The sequence below is a fragment of the Lutjanus erythropterus genome, chromosome 13, assembly GCF_056507025.1.
Source record: "Lutjanus erythropterus isolate fLutEry1 chromosome 13, fLutEry1.hap2, whole genome shotgun sequence".
NCBI lineage: Eukaryota > Metazoa > Chordata > Actinopteri > Lutjaniformes > Lutjanidae > Lutjanus > Lutjanus erythropterus.
The window spans coordinates 2,321,214-2,339,465 of NC_139329.1; the positions used below are offsets into that span (position 1 = coordinate 2,321,214).

The 18,252-nt window shown below is 37.1% G+C and overlaps 1 protein-coding gene across 1 annotated transcript; it reads left to right on the forward strand.

The window, feature by feature from the left end:
* The first annotated feature begins 6,947 nt into the window (after positions 1–6,947).
* On the forward strand, positions 6,948–16,531 carry dnaaf4 (dynein axonemal assembly factor 4). The gene is made up of 9 exons (XM_084734328.1): positions 6,948–7,691; positions 10,199–10,346; positions 10,699–10,832; positions 10,945–11,137; positions 11,218–11,363; positions 12,769–12,878; positions 12,963–13,116; positions 14,772–14,877; positions 15,051–16,531. The coding sequence occupies exons 1-9, from the start codon at positions 7,569–7,571 to the stop codon at positions 15,167–15,169; spliced, it is 1,233 nt and encodes a 410-aa protein (XP_084590454.1). The 5' UTR covers positions 6,948–7,568; the 3' UTR covers positions 15,170–16,531.
* Positions 16,532–18,252: the final 1,721 nt, after the last annotated feature.

Here is an 18,252-nt window from a genome sequence, read left to right on the forward strand (position 1 = left end):
TAACAGCACTAATCCGTTCTCTTATGCGGGAAAAAACTTGAAAGGTGAAAATGAAATGAAAGGTGTTTTGTGATTGCGGAGACGTGTGTGCACACCAGCCCAATGCTCTGTTTGTGCACATGGACCCACTGCACCACAGGTATGTGACACAAGAGGTTTCATCAACAATGAGCCATACACAAAATACCACGTGCCTGTCCACACCTTCATTATTACACCTCCGCCCATGGGCACAGACAGGTGCAAGTTCATTTGTGGTCCTGCAAACGTGGAGAAAAATGCCAGTGTAAGATAGCACTACCACTCACGTTATCCACTGTGCACTGGGTGTAAGACCCACAGTGTTGGACTTGTCGTAGCTCGTCAATATACGATTTGTTGTGCTTGTCTTGCACTCCTGCACTGTTCCTGAAGCCAGTCTGAGCTTCCCCTAATCTGGAGAGGAGGAGGTGGAGGGAAGTAACTCACTTCAACCATATCTTGTACATTAAACAGGATCTCAACCTATTTCATATACAGTCTATGGCTCCAACTCTCTATTTGGACTGCTATACTCATTTTTGCATAAGCAATCACTACATGTTGTATAGTAAAAAGAAGTCAAAATTAACTTTGCTTCACACAGGACACAAACTCTGATCTCATTGATGAAAGTCCTTCATTTGTTCTTTATTCTACATCATGACTTGAATAGCATATTCAACATAATGCCAGAGCCTCTAGAAATGAAGCTACAGTGGTGTTTAGTGTCATAGTTTGAAGCATTGATCACACTGTTGCATTTGACGCATTGGGAATGAGAAAGGGCTCTCCAGGTCATTTATCTTATTTTCCATTCTGTAGTTAGCCTTTAACAGAGAGGCAGTTTTCCATAATCCTATCATTTTATGAATGTCATTTTATGGTCACATAGCTGTAAAGCAACATCATTATGAACAGGTGAGGAACAGAGTTATGAAAGATGAGCTCCATTTGTAGCCCTGAACCCTTCCAGTTAGTGCTGATCTTTATCTCTAAACCAACCTTCTGCCCTTCCTTGTAGTTGGAATAATTTTACATACCCTTTAATCAAGGTATTTGCTTTCTTATATTGGCTTATATAATAATCAGTGGATGATGCACAGGACAATTTATACAGGGTTTCAATCATCACTGAATTTCAAAGTCTCTGGTTTGATAAAGAATAGCTACATTAACTCTATGTTGATCACACCAGAAAGTCACTGGTTCTCTGTTCTCTCCCTGTCTGTGTAGCTGCATATCATGACCCCAGTCATGTGAAGTCCATGATTCACTGCTTAATAAATGTATTTTTTCCAAGATAAAACTGCACATTTTAGAGTGTCCTCTTATTATGACCGATCCAGACACATCTCTGCAATAATAATGTTCTCTATATCAGCATGTTAATGTGCCACACCTATCAGGTACATGGATTATCTTTGCAAAGGTGCACACCAACGGATTTTAACAAATTTGTGTTCAATCTGTGTGAGAAATAAACATTTTGCATTTTGTGTCCACAGAAAAAGTCTTAGCAGGGTAACCCAGAGGACAGAACTAATAACAGAACAAAAAGACTCACAATTTAAAAGTCTTTTTGCATTTTTGCAGCCACTGCATGTTCGTTTGCATGCTTGGAAGGGGAGGGTGAGGTGTTTGCAATCTGTACGATCACTGCTAGATACCACTAAATCCTACTCACTGGTCCTTTAAGTTTGTCCTTTTGGGTTTCTACTGAACTATAAATAACAATGACACTGTTTCCACAGTCTCATACACATGTTTCCTGTGTTAGGACACTATTGTTCATGTATACTAACCGCCAAAAAATGTGAGTATACTATACATACTATATAAATGTAATACAAACCCCAGTTCCAAGGAGGTAAACATGCTCCTGCCCTGACTTTTTTGAAATGTATTGCAGACATCAAATTCAGTTTTTCAGTTTGAACATTAAATGGCTTGTCTTTGTTCACTACTCACATGAATGTAACTCAAAAAGTTTTCTTTTGCAAATCATAACATCCTGTTTGTATGTTTGTTTTACACAGTGTTTGGGGTTTGTACTTTAAATTGCCTTGTTCCCTTCTAAACTTTTTCATCATTTACATTTTCACCTAACCCTGTAAACATTATTATTATCCCACTTCATTTTACACTGGCTTCTTCAACATGATAACATTTTAACAACCAAAGCCATAGTATGTGGCTTTTGCCCCAGTGACAATGACATATAAACTTGCTCCGGCTGCAGTTTATTGTCCTTTTTTTTGGCTACTTGTTAAAATGTACAGTGTTTATTTGAGAAAGATGTGCTCTAAAGCTAAGAATGCACAGTTGCAGATATGGCCAAAGGCTTATCTCACATGACTCAAACTCTTTGTAGACATAGGCTGTATCATTAAACACTTACCTAGAACAATTTGTTCAACACACTGTAATTTTAATAGTTTTATAGGCAGTTGTTAAGGAAATATGATATGATGACAGACTTAACAGTAGAATCCAGTAAGCAAGACCGGTAAAGTATATAAAATGTTACCTTGGCTATTGTGACATTATCTCTGGCCTTGCTATTATCTCTGTATTGCTGTGATAAAAGGATCTCTAACTTTGATTGTCAGGATGAAAGACCTCACTGATTGTGTACAAGTCAAAGATTTATTAGTCACCATGAGGAATATTGTGTAATGAAATGCAGATCGTTTCTAACAATGTTTAACATTTGCAGTGTAGATGGCCAATTTTAATTCAGAAGGCTAGAACTGTAATATACTCCATTTATGAGCTATTGCTTCTTCTGCCTTCCTCAGATGATGGAATTTGCCATCACAGGGACGGTATTTCAAAACCTTTCAACTAGATTATCAGAATTATCTGAACAGGACTAAATCTCAAAATTGGATATTTGAAAACCAGGAGATGTATTCCTGATCCTGCTAAACTGGGATACAAATTTAGTAATCCAGTCCTATCCAGAATCTGGATGAAATGTTGCTTTTGGACATTTCAGAACTCAGAGGTGCAGATTAGAAGAGTTTTGATACTAAAAATCAGCAGAGATGGAAGTAACAAAGTACAAATATTTTGTTACTGAAGTACATTTTTCAGTTATCTGTGCTTTATTTGAGTATTTATTTTTCTGGCATCTTTTTACTTTTTTTACCCCCTACATTTTGAACAAAGGAAAACTTCACACATCTATTAAATGAGAGAGGTGAGTGGCTCAACAAGTTGCTAAAGAACTCCTACACACTGTCTAAATTGCAATATAACATTTATTTGTGATATTTGGGTACCAGACCTTCATCAGGCAAACACTTTGTGTCCATGAGAATTCATCTTAAATAGGGAGTGCTGTCAGTCCACAACCAATCACATTCCTCACATGTAAAAAAAAAAAAAAAAAAAAAAAAAAAAAAAAAAAAAAAAGGGACAAAATTATCAGTGGGTTATTGAAATACACATACACACTCTATGACAATCACCAAATGTATCCTCAACATGCTTGAATGGGCAAATACACAAAGGTTAAACCATGTTCACAACAAATATACAAATTACAAATTAATATTCCATACACAAATATTGCAGATTACATTAGGAAGTAAGCCAACAGGAATATATAAGTTGAAAACAGTATCAATGAATAAATAGAACCCGATATCACAGATACAATAAAGCAGTAATTCATCAAGATATACAGTTGTGCTCATAAGTTTACATACCCTGGCAGGATTTGTGATTTTTTTTGCCATTTTTCAGAGAATATGAATGGTAAGAGAAAAACTTTTTTTTCACTCATGGTTAGTGGTTGGGTGAAGCCATTTATTATCAAACAACTGTGTTTACTCTTTTTAAATCATAATGACAACAGAAAATACCCAAATGACCCTGATCAAAAGTTTACATACCCTGGAGATTTGGGCCTGATAACATGCACACAAGTTGACACGAACGAGTTTGAATGGCTACTAAAGGTAACCATCCTCAGCTGTGATTGTTTATTGGTAATCAGTGTGTGTGTATAAAAGGTCAGTGAGTTTCTGGGCTCCTGACAGACACTTGCATCTTTCATCCAGTGCTGCACTGACGTTTCTGGATTCTGAGTCATGGGGAAAGCAAAAGAATTGTCAAAGGATGCAAAGAAAAACCCACAAATATCTTCAGCTGAAATACAGGACACTCTGATAAAAAGTTGTGTGGCTGTTTAAAGATGCACAATAAGGAGGCACTTGGAGAAAAATGGGCTGCATGGTCAAGTCGCCAGAAGAAAGCCATTACTACGCAAATACAATACGCCAGACAGCACAGAGACAAGCCTCAAAACTTCTGGAACAAAGTCATTTGGAGTGATGAGACCAAAATTTAACTTTTTGGCCACAACCATAAACGTTACATTTGGAGAGGAGTCAACAAGGCCTATGATGAAAGGTACACCATTCCTACTGTGAAACACGGAGGTGGATCACTGATGTTTTGGGGATGTGTGAGCTACAAAGGCACAGGAAACTTGGTCAAAATTGATGGCAAGATGAATGCAGCCTGTTATCAGAAAACACTGGAGGAAAATTTGCACTCATCAGCCCGGAAGCTGCACATGGGACGTACTTGGATGTTCCAACATGACAACGATCCAAAACACAAGGCCAAATCGACCTGTCATTGGCTACAGCAGAATAAAGTGAGGGTTCTGGAGTGGCCATCTCAGTCTCCTGACCTCAATATCATTGAGCCACTCTGGGGAGATCTCAAACATGCAGTTCATGCAAGACAGCCCAAGAATTTACAGGAACTGGAGGCTTTTTGCCGAGACGAATGGGCAGCTTTACCATCTGAGAAAATAAAGCGCGTCATCCACAACTATCACAAAAGACTTCAAGCTGTCATTCTGTCACTGATGTTAAAGGGGGCAATACACGGTTTTAAGAACTGGGGTATGTAAACTTTTGATCAGGGTCATTTGGGTAGTTTCTGTTGTCATTATGATTTAAAAAGAGTAAACACAGTTGTTTGATAATAAGTGGCTTCACCCAACCACTAACCATGAGTGAAAGAAAAGTTTTTGTGTTATCATTCATGTTCTCTGAAAAATGGCCAAGAAATCATACATTCTGCCAGGATATGTAAACTTATAAGCACAACTGTACATGTATTAAATAACAATGACCAAGTTTACCTTTGCTAACTGCATACATTTAATAAAGTAGGTCCTTATAAATATAAATGCTACAGTTACAACAAATGATAGCAGTAAAAAACTCATACTCAGATTCCAGAATTTGTGGGTGAATCTGATATCTAGCAAAATGGAATTTAAAAAGATCAGTATCATTCTAAATTTCAGTGATATAAAACCCTCAACAGTAATTGAGGCCCTGTCAATTACTGTCAAAAGTTTTCCTTTAGAAAAGTTGTTTCGATTCACATGCAGTGTTGCATATCTATATTTAGACATGAGATAAGATAAGATAAGACTTTATTGATCCCCAGATGGAAAGTTCAGTTACAAAACTTGCTGATCTAAGTGATGTCATGGCCTGAACTCTGCAGTCCGATGGAAAATATTCCCCAGCATTTCCCCTTTCTGTGACGAACATCACCAAAAGTCCCAGAATAGAAAGGCTTTGGACCAAAATATATTTGGTATCGTCTCTAATATACTGAAGATCCCACTGGAGCAGATCCTGGAGGGATTATACTGGGAATACTGGAGGCTTTTAGAAAACTGACTGTTCAACAACACTTTGTCTCCTATCAGATAATAGCAGCTCAAAAACTTACATTCTGACAAAAAAAGCCAATGTTCTTTCAGTGAAGCCATAGATCACAGATAAAACTAATGAATTACACCTTAAAATAAAGTTTATCTTCTGCTATAGACTGAAGCAATTTCTAAAGAAAGAAAAAGTCACAATTTATTTCTTTTCTTGAATATACACAAATTGAACACAAAAATTAATTGTGCTGACTGTGTATTGTATTGGTTCGGTATTCACCCATTTTTTTCTTAAGAATTGGGACAAAACTATATTTTGAGGGGAGTTTGACTTCAATTATGCAGGAAATGATTAAAAAGATCAAACTCTTGGCTATCAAACCTTGTAACATGCCAACCTGTAAGTAACATTTTTCAATTAAATGTAGACGTCAACTCCATCAGATGGAAAATGTGAGTTGACGTCTTACACAGTTGGTACACTCTTGAGTCTTTTGAATCCTGTTTATTACCCCCAAAATTGAAGTTTGACACCACTCTTGGAGCAGCCAGACTGCACAGGTTCTTCTCAATAACCCCTCACTGCCACATGTGGAATGGGGCGGGGTCGGATGTAGGTGGGGCTGTACGTCTGATGGGCATGGTGTAGCCGATGTTACCTTATAAAACACCATCTGCTGGAAAACTGCATGAAGTACAAGATACAAATCTGGAGTCAACTGATAGAAAGAAACTTACACTCACCAGCCACTTAATTAGGTACACCTGCTCAACTGCTCGTTAATGCAGATATTTGATCAGCCAATCATATGGCAGCAGCTCAGTGCATTTAGGCATGTAGACATGGTCAAGACGACCTGAAGTTTAAACCCAGCATCACAATGGGGAAAAAGGTGATTTAAGTGACTTTAAATGTGGCATGATTGTTGGTGCCAGAATGGCAGATATAAATCTGTACTGTACTCAACTAATATAATGAAAACTTACATTTAAAACAACTTCCCAGTAATGTAATGTATACATATATGTTATATATACCTATAAGAAGTACAAGATATACATCTGTACTCAACTAAATACAATGGATCTGTAGCTAATATAATGGAAACTTATGTTTAAAACAATTTCCCACTAATTAGGTGCATAAATATACATTAAATATACCTTTTAATTTTTTGTTTAAAAATATTTGTTTTTTTAATCACAAGTGCAACGTGGTACGATTATACATGTACAGTATACTGTCCATATGTAGATATAAAGTAAATATATTATTTATTCAAAATCTAAACATCGTTGTCAAAAGTAACGTAACATAAAAAGTACATAAAAAAAAGAAAAGAAATCTGCACACTTCTCCTCACAGGTCCCATTCAAATGTGCGTATACTGCCGGGAGAGAGCAGTTCTTTAGTTTTTAAAGGTTTTTAAAAATTTAATGGGGTTTTAAAGAGCGTTAACGCAGTAGTCAGAGTGAGCAGATGTATCTTTTCACTTAAATTTCCTAATAACTTGCCTCCCAGTGCCATATACAGATCTATTTTATTTAGTGTATCAGGCCATATTTTATTGGAATTGATTACGACTCTGAAAACTGATTTTTCCGACAAGAACGAAGGAGACTTAAAGTATCCCGGTCACCATAGCAACAAGACGCTGTGCGGAAGTAGAACTGCAGTGAGCCGCTCGTGACTCTTCGTCTGTTGTCGCAGAAATCCGTTTTTAACCAACTATATCGATATTTCTGTCCTTATACTGTCCTTGTCAGTATCTGCTGGTAGAAACTACAGACAGGAGACTGACGCTGAGCCTGAAACTGACAGACTTAGCTGAGCTGTGTGAAGATGCCTCTGCTGGTGACTGACTATTCATGGACGCAGACAGACTCGACGGTCCACATCAGTGTGCCTTTAAAAGGAGCCACAGTTGGGAAAGTGGACATCATGTCTACAGACGAATACCTCAAGGTAAAGTTATACAGACAACAACAATAATAAACGTGGTGTTTCCCCTTCATTTTACAGTGTGTTTGTGTCACACACTCATTGTTATGTGGCTTTGATGACAATCATACGTGGACAGTGTTTGAGGAAGGATTCACGTCCTGTATTTTAAGTAAAAGCACAAATACCACACTGAGGAAATACTCTGAAAATGTCCTGCATTGAAAATGTTACTTACGGTCAAACGAGTAAGTGTGCAGCAAAATGGAGCAACTTAAAGTATTAAATGTAAACGTATTCAATGCAGAACAAGATTATATGTGATCTCAGTAGATGATTATGACTGATTCATTAATGTAAAAGCAGGATTTTACTGTTGTAGATTAAACAATTTTATAGGCTATAGAACTGCACCTGATGATTATTTTTATCATGCATTAATCTGTTGATTATTTTCTCCATTAATTAATTGGTTGTTAGATGGTAAAAAAAAAAAAAAAAAAAAAAAAAATAGAGAGAAGAGAAATGCCGTCACAATGATCAACTGATCCTTTCAACTTGCCTTGTATAAACTGTTGGGTAATTTCATTTCTAACAAAAAATCATATTTTATAAATTCTTCACTTGTTTTGGATGCAAAAAACTTACTTAATTAATTTATTTAATGTTTATTTGTGTAGGGACAAGTACGTAGCATAAATCAATGCCACACACCATAGCATTTGTAGCCTAAACTAATTTGCAATGCTGTCCCCAGCTGGGCCTTTAAGATACAAAAGACTCAGCAACAAAAATACAAGAGACAGTGCAAAATATAAACAATAAGAAAATATAGACAGAACAATGCAAGACACAAACTACAATACATAATATAGCACCATAGAATAAGAAGCACCAGATTATTCATGACTACATGCTGATTCCTCTTAAAAAACTGTTTCAGTTTAAAATGTCTAAATCAGGATCCAGTTTGAGTTGTGTAGGTAATGATGTTGCTGAAACTGAAGCTCTGAGTGGAACCACAAGGTCACTGAGCACCTGAGGAGCCTGATTATGTCAGCAGTTAAAGATGAGTTTAAGACTGGCAAAATTAATAAAATTATCAAAATTTAACATACAGTGTCTCTCAAGAACATGACAATGATGTGATCTTGGCTTTCTGTTCAAAATTTGAATTGCTTGATTGTCTATCATCGTAAAAGGTTTGGTTATTGTAGATGCTGCTTGTGACCCAGAGGTTACACAGTAACTTAAATATGAAAAAATCATAACATGCATGAAACTGTTTTCAGCATGAAATGAGAGACAGTCTCTGATAAGTTGTTAAGTATTTAGTAACTAAACCTGAAAATGTAGTGGAGAAAATAAAGTATGAAAAAAATATGCTCAAGCAGAGTACCTCAAATTTGTACTGAAGTAGAGTACTTAAGTAAATGTACTTAATTACATTCAACCACTGCACATATAAATTCAGGATTAAAGAATATATAAAGGACACAATACAACAAGACAAAGATAAAGCTAGTGTAACATTTCTTTGTCTAACAGCATATTTAGCTTTAGTACGTAAAACTTTACATTTTCAGTTTCAGTTTTTAAATTTGATCTTGACTCATTATCCCCGCCAGGCGTAGACTTGGAGAGGATCATGTAATCACTTCTGTGTGTGCATATGAGTGTGAGTGACTGAGGCAGGGGCTTCATGTTTTCAGGTCATCCCATTCTTGTGAACTTGATATCTCAGGAACGTCTTGAAGGAATTTCTTCAAACTTGGTACAAATGTTAACCTGGACTCAAAATTGAACTGATTAGATTTTGCTGCTCAAAGATCAAAGTCACCACAATCTCACCAAACACATTTATGGACACGACTCAGCAATTCATTCACCAATGACATGATATGACAAAATTACACAGAAAAATTGATGAGGTGATGATGTTTTATATCCAGAAGGCTAAAGGTCAACTTCACTGTGACATCATAATTTTCAGCTCTCTATCAGTCCTTTGTCCTCCTCTGTAAAAATAGTCTCTAAGAGAAGACAGCATGTGTCTACCTGGAAATGATTCACTGGAATCACAGATGTATAGTGAGAACTTCCATTTTACCAGAAAAATATACATATAAAATATTAAATTTACACAAGTTACAGGTCAGTATAGTGGTAAGTTCCATATCAAATACAACTGTGAGGCAGTAATTCAATTTTTTTGACTGCCCTGTTTTATGTGATCATTAACAGCTGACTTCTCACTCTTCTTAACCGACCACTAGGGGCCGCAAGAGATCAACAACAATGGTTAATGTTAGTAGTCAAGTAGTTGTGGTGGCATTGTAGCAGGTGCTTCACCATCTGTATCCTAGCGGGGATCTGCACTCTACTGATCGATCTCCTCTAGTTATTGTTGTATTTTATATTGTGTAGGCTATAAACTGACACAAGTCTCATTAAAACGAGAAAAAGGATGTGGTGTTTCTCTCCATACTGTACCTATAAAATGTTTTCCTGTGTCTGTCTCCTCTGTACAGGTGCATTACCCTCCATATCTGTTTGAAGCCTTCCTGTTTGAACCTGTTGATGAGGTCAGGAGCACAGCGAAGGTTGGAAACGGAGTTGCAGTGATCAGTCTGCCAAAGAGGACCAACAAAGTGTGGGAGAATCTGATGATAATGACAGGTAAGAGCATCTAACTGAGCTTATATTTCACCAAACCAGCTGCAACTAGTAATCAACTATTAATCAATTATTATTATTATTATTATTATTATTATTATTATTATTATTATTATTATTAGAATTACGTCACACACACAGTGATAGTCAAAAAAAAGCATATACCTTCTGTAACACAGATGAAACAAATTAAAACATTGTGTAAGTAAATTCATCCAAGCCTCATAATCTGACTGAACGTTATTTCCCTTCAGTGATGAAAAAAGTGGTGTACCTTTTGGAACAATACATTTAAAGGGATAGCTGCCCTGTAGCCCTACCTTAGACTCTACCATTATAAGTTGATGTGTTTCAGATGATAAAGAAAAGAAGAAGGAGATCAGAGAAAGAGCTCTGTTGAAATACCAGGAGAAGCTTTCTGCTGAGTCCAGATCCAAGGCAGAGAAACAGCATGCAGAGAAAAAATACGCACTGGAGACAATGATGACGGTAACACGCTCAGTTACACCACGATCTGCTCACAAATCAGTGTCCAAAATGATCAGAAATCTGCTGTGAAACCTAGAAGGACTTATGTATCATATCTTTGACTTGATCTCAGCTTGAACAGGAGGAGAGAGACAGTATCCAGAGAATGAAGGACACTGAGCGAGAGAAGACCACAGCAGAGCTGGCAGCATGGCAGCTGAGACAGAAGGAAGAAGCCAGAGTAAAACTCTGCAGTCAGAGAGTCGATCAAACCAAGACAGAGAAGCAGGAAACTGGACGTTCAGTTGGAGGAAAGGTCAAACTGGGTAAGTCATCTCCTGTGTGATCACATTTGCTCCTTCTCTAGTTGGTTTTGGTATGTTAATGAACATGTTCCTGCATTTAGATCAAAGAGGAAAGAGTGAAGCAAAGAGCAAGAAAGAACAAGGGGACCTGCCTGTGCCAAGAGCTTTTGGAAACATTCAAGTCACATTTACCCCACGAGTTTTCCCAACAGCCCTCAGGGAGTCCAGAGTGCCAGAGGAAGAAGAGGTGAGTGATATCACAAGACTGATAACTTAACAGCCCTAATTTGTGCACATACCTGTCTAATAAATCTGTATTACTATATACTGTGTAATGTCTATTAAAGTTAAATAGCTGAGAAAAATGAATACAGTCCCACCTATCCAAACTGCTTTATTTACATTTCCACAAGTGACTTGTCTAAAGATAGCAACATAAATAAAAGTAGAGTGTGGAGACAGGTGACTGAAAGATTAACTCGCACCCTGCTAGCTGGTAGAGTGTGTGTGTGACATGTACTGAGGCTGCGAGTCCTCTGCAGCAGCCGTGGGTTTAATTCCAGCCTCTAGCCCTCTGCTGCATGCTTCTCCCTGTTTCCTGTTGTATCTTCAACTGTCCTGTGACTAAAGCCATAAAGCACAAAAAAAGAATTGCTGAAAACCAAATAAATATTGGGTTCAGTACCACAATTAATTGATTACAAATTTATTAACTTTTTAATACACTGTAAAACCAAATGCTCACATTTATTAATTGTAATAAGTAGCAAACACTTAAAAAGTTAAGTTTAAGCTTAACCAAACATTGTTTTTTTTATTCTTAAAATTAATCAGTTCTGTCCTGCAAAAAAAGCTGAGAAAACTCATATTTTCAAGGCAGTTGCCTTCACTAGATTTTCAAGTTTTGAACCAAATGCAAACTCTCAAAACAAGTTTTGAAATAAACTAAACTAAACTAAAAAGTTGTGCCAACCTGTAATCTTTTGATGATATCATTTATTTTTTTTCTTTAGATAAAATTGAATCTTGCAAGTTTTAAAAACCACCAAAAAAAATACTATTTTAAAAATTGTTCAGAGTGAACTATGGACATGATTCTGTATTTGGATGCATGAAAATGAAAGTAAAAGTTAGCTCAACAAAACATTATTATAACTTTTTCAGAACTTGAGTTGGGCTCAAAACTCAAATCTATTGAATAAGGTTGCCTTGAAATTTTATCTCAACTTTTTTGTTTTTACAGTGTGTTAACTTGTTGCAGTGTGTGGTGTGAATGAAAGTTATAAATTGCATTTACTGAAACAAACAACTATTAATCGCTTGAGAAAATAATTGTTAGTTGCAGCCCTAATATTTATTATTGCCTACTTGACCATGCAGTCCTGTAGGTGTAAAATGACACTAGAGGGCTACCTACAGCATCATGGTTCGAAGTGTAGGTCCATTCACCGAGCTGTGAGTCTGAGCACAGATTGTGTTGTTTTCATTTCCTCTCTTGCTTATCTAAGCAGAGCACTGGGTCTAACAAAGACATTTCTGAACTACAGAACATCCCCAGAAAATAACATTTCTCCAATCAAAGTGAAATCCATCATATGAGTTGTGTGTGGAATTAGAGCTGAGATTACACTTTTTATATTTCAACCAACTAGTGGCTGAAAAAACAGGCTGAAGCCAGGCGTGCAGTGAATGCAGATGTTGGAGAGCTAAAGGACCTGAAGGAGGACGAGAGGAATGCTGACTGGTTAAAGGACAAAGGAGAGTAAGTGAAGTCTGCTCTCAGAAGTATAGAACAGCACTTATATTTCTCTGAACCATGGAACATTACAATGGGTTTCTCCTTCAGCAAATGCTTTACAGCTGGCAACTACCTGGGTGCAGTGAACGCCTACAATCTGGCCATCAGGCTCAACAGGAAGATCCCCGCTCTGTACTCAAACAGGGCTGCGTGTCATCTGAAGCTGAGAAATCTTCACAAGGCCATTGAGGATTCCTCTCAGGTCTGTCCTGTCTGTGTGCGTGCTGCACGCTGAATTCATACTGCTCATGAGAGTGTCTTAAACTTGCAAATATCCGTGAGAGATAACTTGGTTTATAAGATGAGATGAGATGAGATGAGATAAGATAAGACATTCCTTTATTAGTCCCAAAGCAGGGACATTTAGGGTGTTACAGAACCCAAGTGAGTAGCAAAAAAAAAAGAAATCTAAAACTTATTAGCAAGAGAACAATTATTAGCAAAACAACAGAGGAAATCTAAATATAAAAAAGGAACTCTCTAAACAGGGGAAATCTAAAAATAATAGCAGTATATACAATATAAGAACACTCTGAAGTTAAATTTACACCATTGCACAGAGGGAATATTTATATTACACATAGAATGATGATAATATACCTGATTATTGCACATTGGAATTAAAATTCACCTGTGAGAAATATTGATATTGCATACTGAATGATAATACACACTTCTATACATATACATGTTTAAAATGATTCTAAGAGAAGTATAGAATATTATCAGAGGGTCATCCACAGCAAGAACTCTAACTATAACAATAAATATAAATACAGTGATTTAAAAATTGAAGGGGGAAGAATTATGCACAGGTTCTCCAACAGGTATATCCAACCAGCATCAGGCTCTGACAGAAGTACACAGAACTTTTTCTCCCCGGGTCTCGTGGTCAAATATAACATTGTGTCAGCTGTCATGTGACTGATCTGACAGCTATGATCACGTCCCTTGTGCACTTTGTGTGTCTGTTGAAATTTATTAGCCATTATAATTATAATAACAATCCCTTATTTCTTATTAGAGAGAATAATTTTAGACACACATGCATGTGCACACTATTTATTTCAATATTTACACTTTATAAGATTGAACATAAATGAAGGTGTTTTGTGATTGTGGACATGTATGTGTGTGTGTGCTTAGGCCAAAGGAACCAGTTGCTGTCTTGTGCAGATGGACCTAATGCACTGCAACCAGGTTTTAGCTGGTGGTTTCAATCCCAATGTGCCGTGCACAAGATACCAAACATGTCTGGCAATTCCTTTATTTTTAGGCCTCTCGCCCATGGGTGCACAGGCAGGCGCAAGTTCATTTGCTTTTGTACAAACTTGCTAAAAATGGCAACTGTGCCGGTGTAAGATAACAAAGCCACCTGGGAATAACAGTGAAAAAAGTTTTCAAAGCAGCTTGTTGCTCTAGAGGGAGCTGTGGGGAGCTACCTCCCCACAGCTCTGTTGCCCACTCCTCATCTACTGCTCCTTGCTCAAGTTGCTATTGTGGGTACTGTAGGCACCACATTTTGACAAGGAATAAAAAACAGCCAAAATGTTTCTGCTGAATCAAATTTCTGTCTAACATGACAGCAGTGTAAAGCTAAATTGGTGGGCACAGACAGCGCTCCTAAATTGTGTAAGGAGCATCTTTGTCTTTAATCAAACCCTGAGTCTCTGTGTAGTTGATCCTGTAGTAGGCACAATGTGAATAAAGAGTCAAACATTTTCTCATATTATCATGTTTTATATCACTTCAACAGTTTGATTTAGTTTCTTCTGGGTCTTCACTTTGTAAATTTGGCTGATTGTTGCCATATTAATCTCCATGTAAAGTTGGAATAAACATGATGTTTCTCTGCAGGCACTTGATCTGTTGACTCCACCAGTTGCTGCCAATGCAGCTGCCAGAACCAGAGCACATGTCCGCCGAGGATCTGCTTTCTGCCAGCTACAGCTATATGCAGAAGGTTTGAACAGCAGCAGTTAGCCTTTTTTGATTTGGTTCACTGTTACTGTGCACTGTAAACACACTGCAAATATATAATGGTTGAGTAATGCACCACTTTTAGAGTGATGACTGAAATGTGACCCTTGTCTGTGCTGTTCTGTCCACTGATCTACCTGTAACATGTGTTCTCAGGGCTACAAGACTACCAGGCTGCTCTAAAGATAGACCCTCATAATGAAGCGCTGCAGAGAGACACACAAAGAATCAGAGACATTATTCAAGGCACCGCAACTGAACCTGAGCCACAGTGAGAGACAGAGAATGTCCTTTTATTTATTGTTTGTAATACTTGTCTGTTACCCAGTGGTTTAATAAATGAGAACCACAGAGAACCGAAGCTGGAAAATCATGAAAAGGTGTTCTAGTGTGTTTTTCTGAAGAATATGATCTTGAGTGCATTTGAGATACTCCATCAGTATGCAGAGAGCACCCTCATGTGGCCAACTGTTGTACACACAGTCCTCTCAGTTTGTCTTGGCTTAATTCTGTAATCACTTGTTACATTCAGAAGTGTAAAATGTTACACCTTTAAAAGCATATTGTGAAGAAAGAATTTTTAACATTTGACAAATATTAAATATATATGTTTTGTGCACATTCTGCAGAAAATCAGATTATGTTTAGATTTATTCTAAAGGCACCTAATTGTATTTGTAAAAATGACATATATTAAAATGTATTCATCCAGTCAGAACAGCACAATCAAGGAAAGGCACCCCTGCAATGACAAACACCATTGTGTATGACAAGGAATGCAAAAAAGAAAACAGAATGAAAGGAAAGACAAGAAACAAGTGAAGAAGGTGTCAAAAAAAAACATCCCACAATTCCCACAAACTCAGGCTGTACATACCTGTAGGTACACGATATCTAGGTATGCTAAGAGCCACACGAGAAAATCTATTTCAGTAACTTGTCTGATCTCGTGTCAAGTTTCATAAGAAATCTGAAGAAACCTTTTCAGATGATGCACAATGTTGCCACATGGCAGTGTACCCCCAAAGTATTATTTGTAAGAAACAAAAAATAAAATATGTTCATTTAAGTTCACTGATTTGAAAAAAAAAATCTGTAGCATGTTTCCCACTGTGTTCTAATAATGTGTGCAGTAGAGGGTTAATAAAATAAAAGCAGTCACCTTCAGTGGTTTTACATGTCTGGCTACTGTAGTGCCTTTTGTACATGAGGGCTACTGCTGTCGTGAGCAAGTGTGTTTTCTGTCAATGTATCATAATAAGAGACAGTAATTTAGTACAGTTTTCACTATTATGTGGTTTTAAAATCAGTTTTAGAATTGCTGTTTCAATAAAAGGAATCTGGCTAGCTAAAAGAAAAATAACACAAAAGAATAGAAATGAGCTTTTGGGATACAAAAGTCGTTGAGCTGTCATAATCAAATTCTTGCCATATTTCAGGAGCAGTTCTGTTTGTTGTGATCATATTGTTTTAGTGATGTCATATGAAGGACATGGTTTAAGACTACAGTGTCCAGAGGGCAGGGAATAGTGGTGCTCTGAGGCACGAAGCAATGCTCAATTCAAAATGTAAAAGTTTAAAAGCTTTATTATTTTGAACACAGTTGTCAAATCTCACCAACATATAACAATAGTTTTGAAGCAGTTTTTTAATTAAACAGATTTAAAAAATAAAAAATAAAAGAAAAATAAACACTTTAATAGGGTTTTTTGTTCTTGTTTTGTACCTTTATTTACTCATCACTTCCCCCATCCAGATTCATCTTGCAGGACAGGGGGACTGATCCAACAACCCTAGTCACAAGCTGGCTTTTCTGACGTTCAAACCACCACTACCACACCACTGAAAAAACATGTAGTGCATGTCAAACATTTTAGTTTAGACCTGATTTTACAGCGTCATGTCATACAGTACACCCAGTTAGTGGAAATGGGAGTGCATTGTGCTGTTGGTGTGCAGGTAAAACAATGTGAACACATGGACTGCACCAGCCTGACAATCAAACATTACAAATGAAAAAGTAGGTAGAATTCGATAAACATCTTTGCAGTACTTCATGTCAGTAGAGCTGTGCTGAGCTCAGAGCTCAGTAGACCCTCCCTTCTGTTCTGTTGCTCACTGTTTGTCATTCTGAGCTGCTTCACTGAACCTGGTTGAGGTTAAAGTGTCTTGATCAAGCAGTGATGGGAAGTAACTTGCTTATTTGCTTTACTGAGCAAATTTGAGGTGGTTGTACTTTTTCTGTTACTTTATACTTCTACTTCACTTCGTGTCAGACAGAAAGTTGAACTAGTAAAGTAAAGATAAGAGGAAATTTACCCCCCAAAAAAGAATAAAAATTAGTTTTTTCTTCTCTTCTCTCCCATGAATCATCTCTGGACCCCTTAGACTTATCTGGTAACCCTGACCACCAGGCAAGTTATGTCTTCTGCATGTGTTCCATGTAACTTTTGTAATTTTACTAAGCATTTTTGCTTTATTGTAATGATAGTGACAGCTAGAGAGAAACAGGAAACGCAAGGGTGAGGGAGAGGAGGCGGAGGACATGCAGCAAAGGGCCACAGGCTGGAAGGAATCAAACCTGGGCCATATTTACAAATTATGTAAGTTTCATATTACACAAATTTACTATGGTTTGACATGGTGACTAAACTGCATCATTATTTTTAATTTAATATTATCATAGATGAAAATATATCAGTCGTGTTTTTTTTTCATCAAAATGAGTACTTTTACTTGTGATACTTTAAATACATAATGCTGACAATACTTCTGTTCTTTTACTTCAGTAGGCTTTTGTATGTAGGACTTTTTTTTTTAATCACAGTACTCGTGATAAAGTGTTTTTACAATAATAAGTTAAGAATCTGAATACTTCTTTCACCAAGGATGCATCAGTGACAGAAAAATGCTAACAGACCTAGACACAAATGAGTGTTTGTAATCAGAGGCTTTTATCAAGTTCACGTCAGACTGCCCCTCACTACACATCCTCAGCTCTACAGTATTTTATGAGGCTGATTTCAGATCGAAGGGATTTGCAAATGGCTGCTTTTCTTTGTAAACACAGACTTTGTGTGAAGGCCTTTTTTGCTGTGAATCTGAAGTGCAAATTGAGGTCATCTGATCAGACCACACACTGGGTCAGGACCCAGTGCTGCTGGGTCATGGGAAGGCTGCTGTGAGTCTCCAGATGATTCTGGAAAAAGTGCTGATTTGGTGTTTTATTCTAAACCCACAATTGTTATTAGCTGCTGCTCCTAACATGCTGCCTGAGCTGTCTTGAATTCCTTTAACATGACATAATACAGACTCATAACTCAATGCTGGTTATTAGTCTCCTATACAAAGCTCTTAA

Coding starts and splice junctions, on each gene's coding strand:
- dnaaf4 (XM_084734328.1), top strand. CDS start 7,569: ATGCCTCTGCTGGTGACTGACTATTCATGGACGCAGACAGACTCGACG. Junction 7,692..10,198: donor CTACAGACGAATACCTCAAG/GTAAAGTTATAC, acceptor TCCTCTGTACAG/GTGCATTACCCTCCATATCT. Junction 12,879..12,962: donor TGGTTAAAGGACAAAGGAGA/GTAAGTGAAGTC, acceptor TTTCTCCTTCAG/CAAATGCTTTACAGCTGGCA.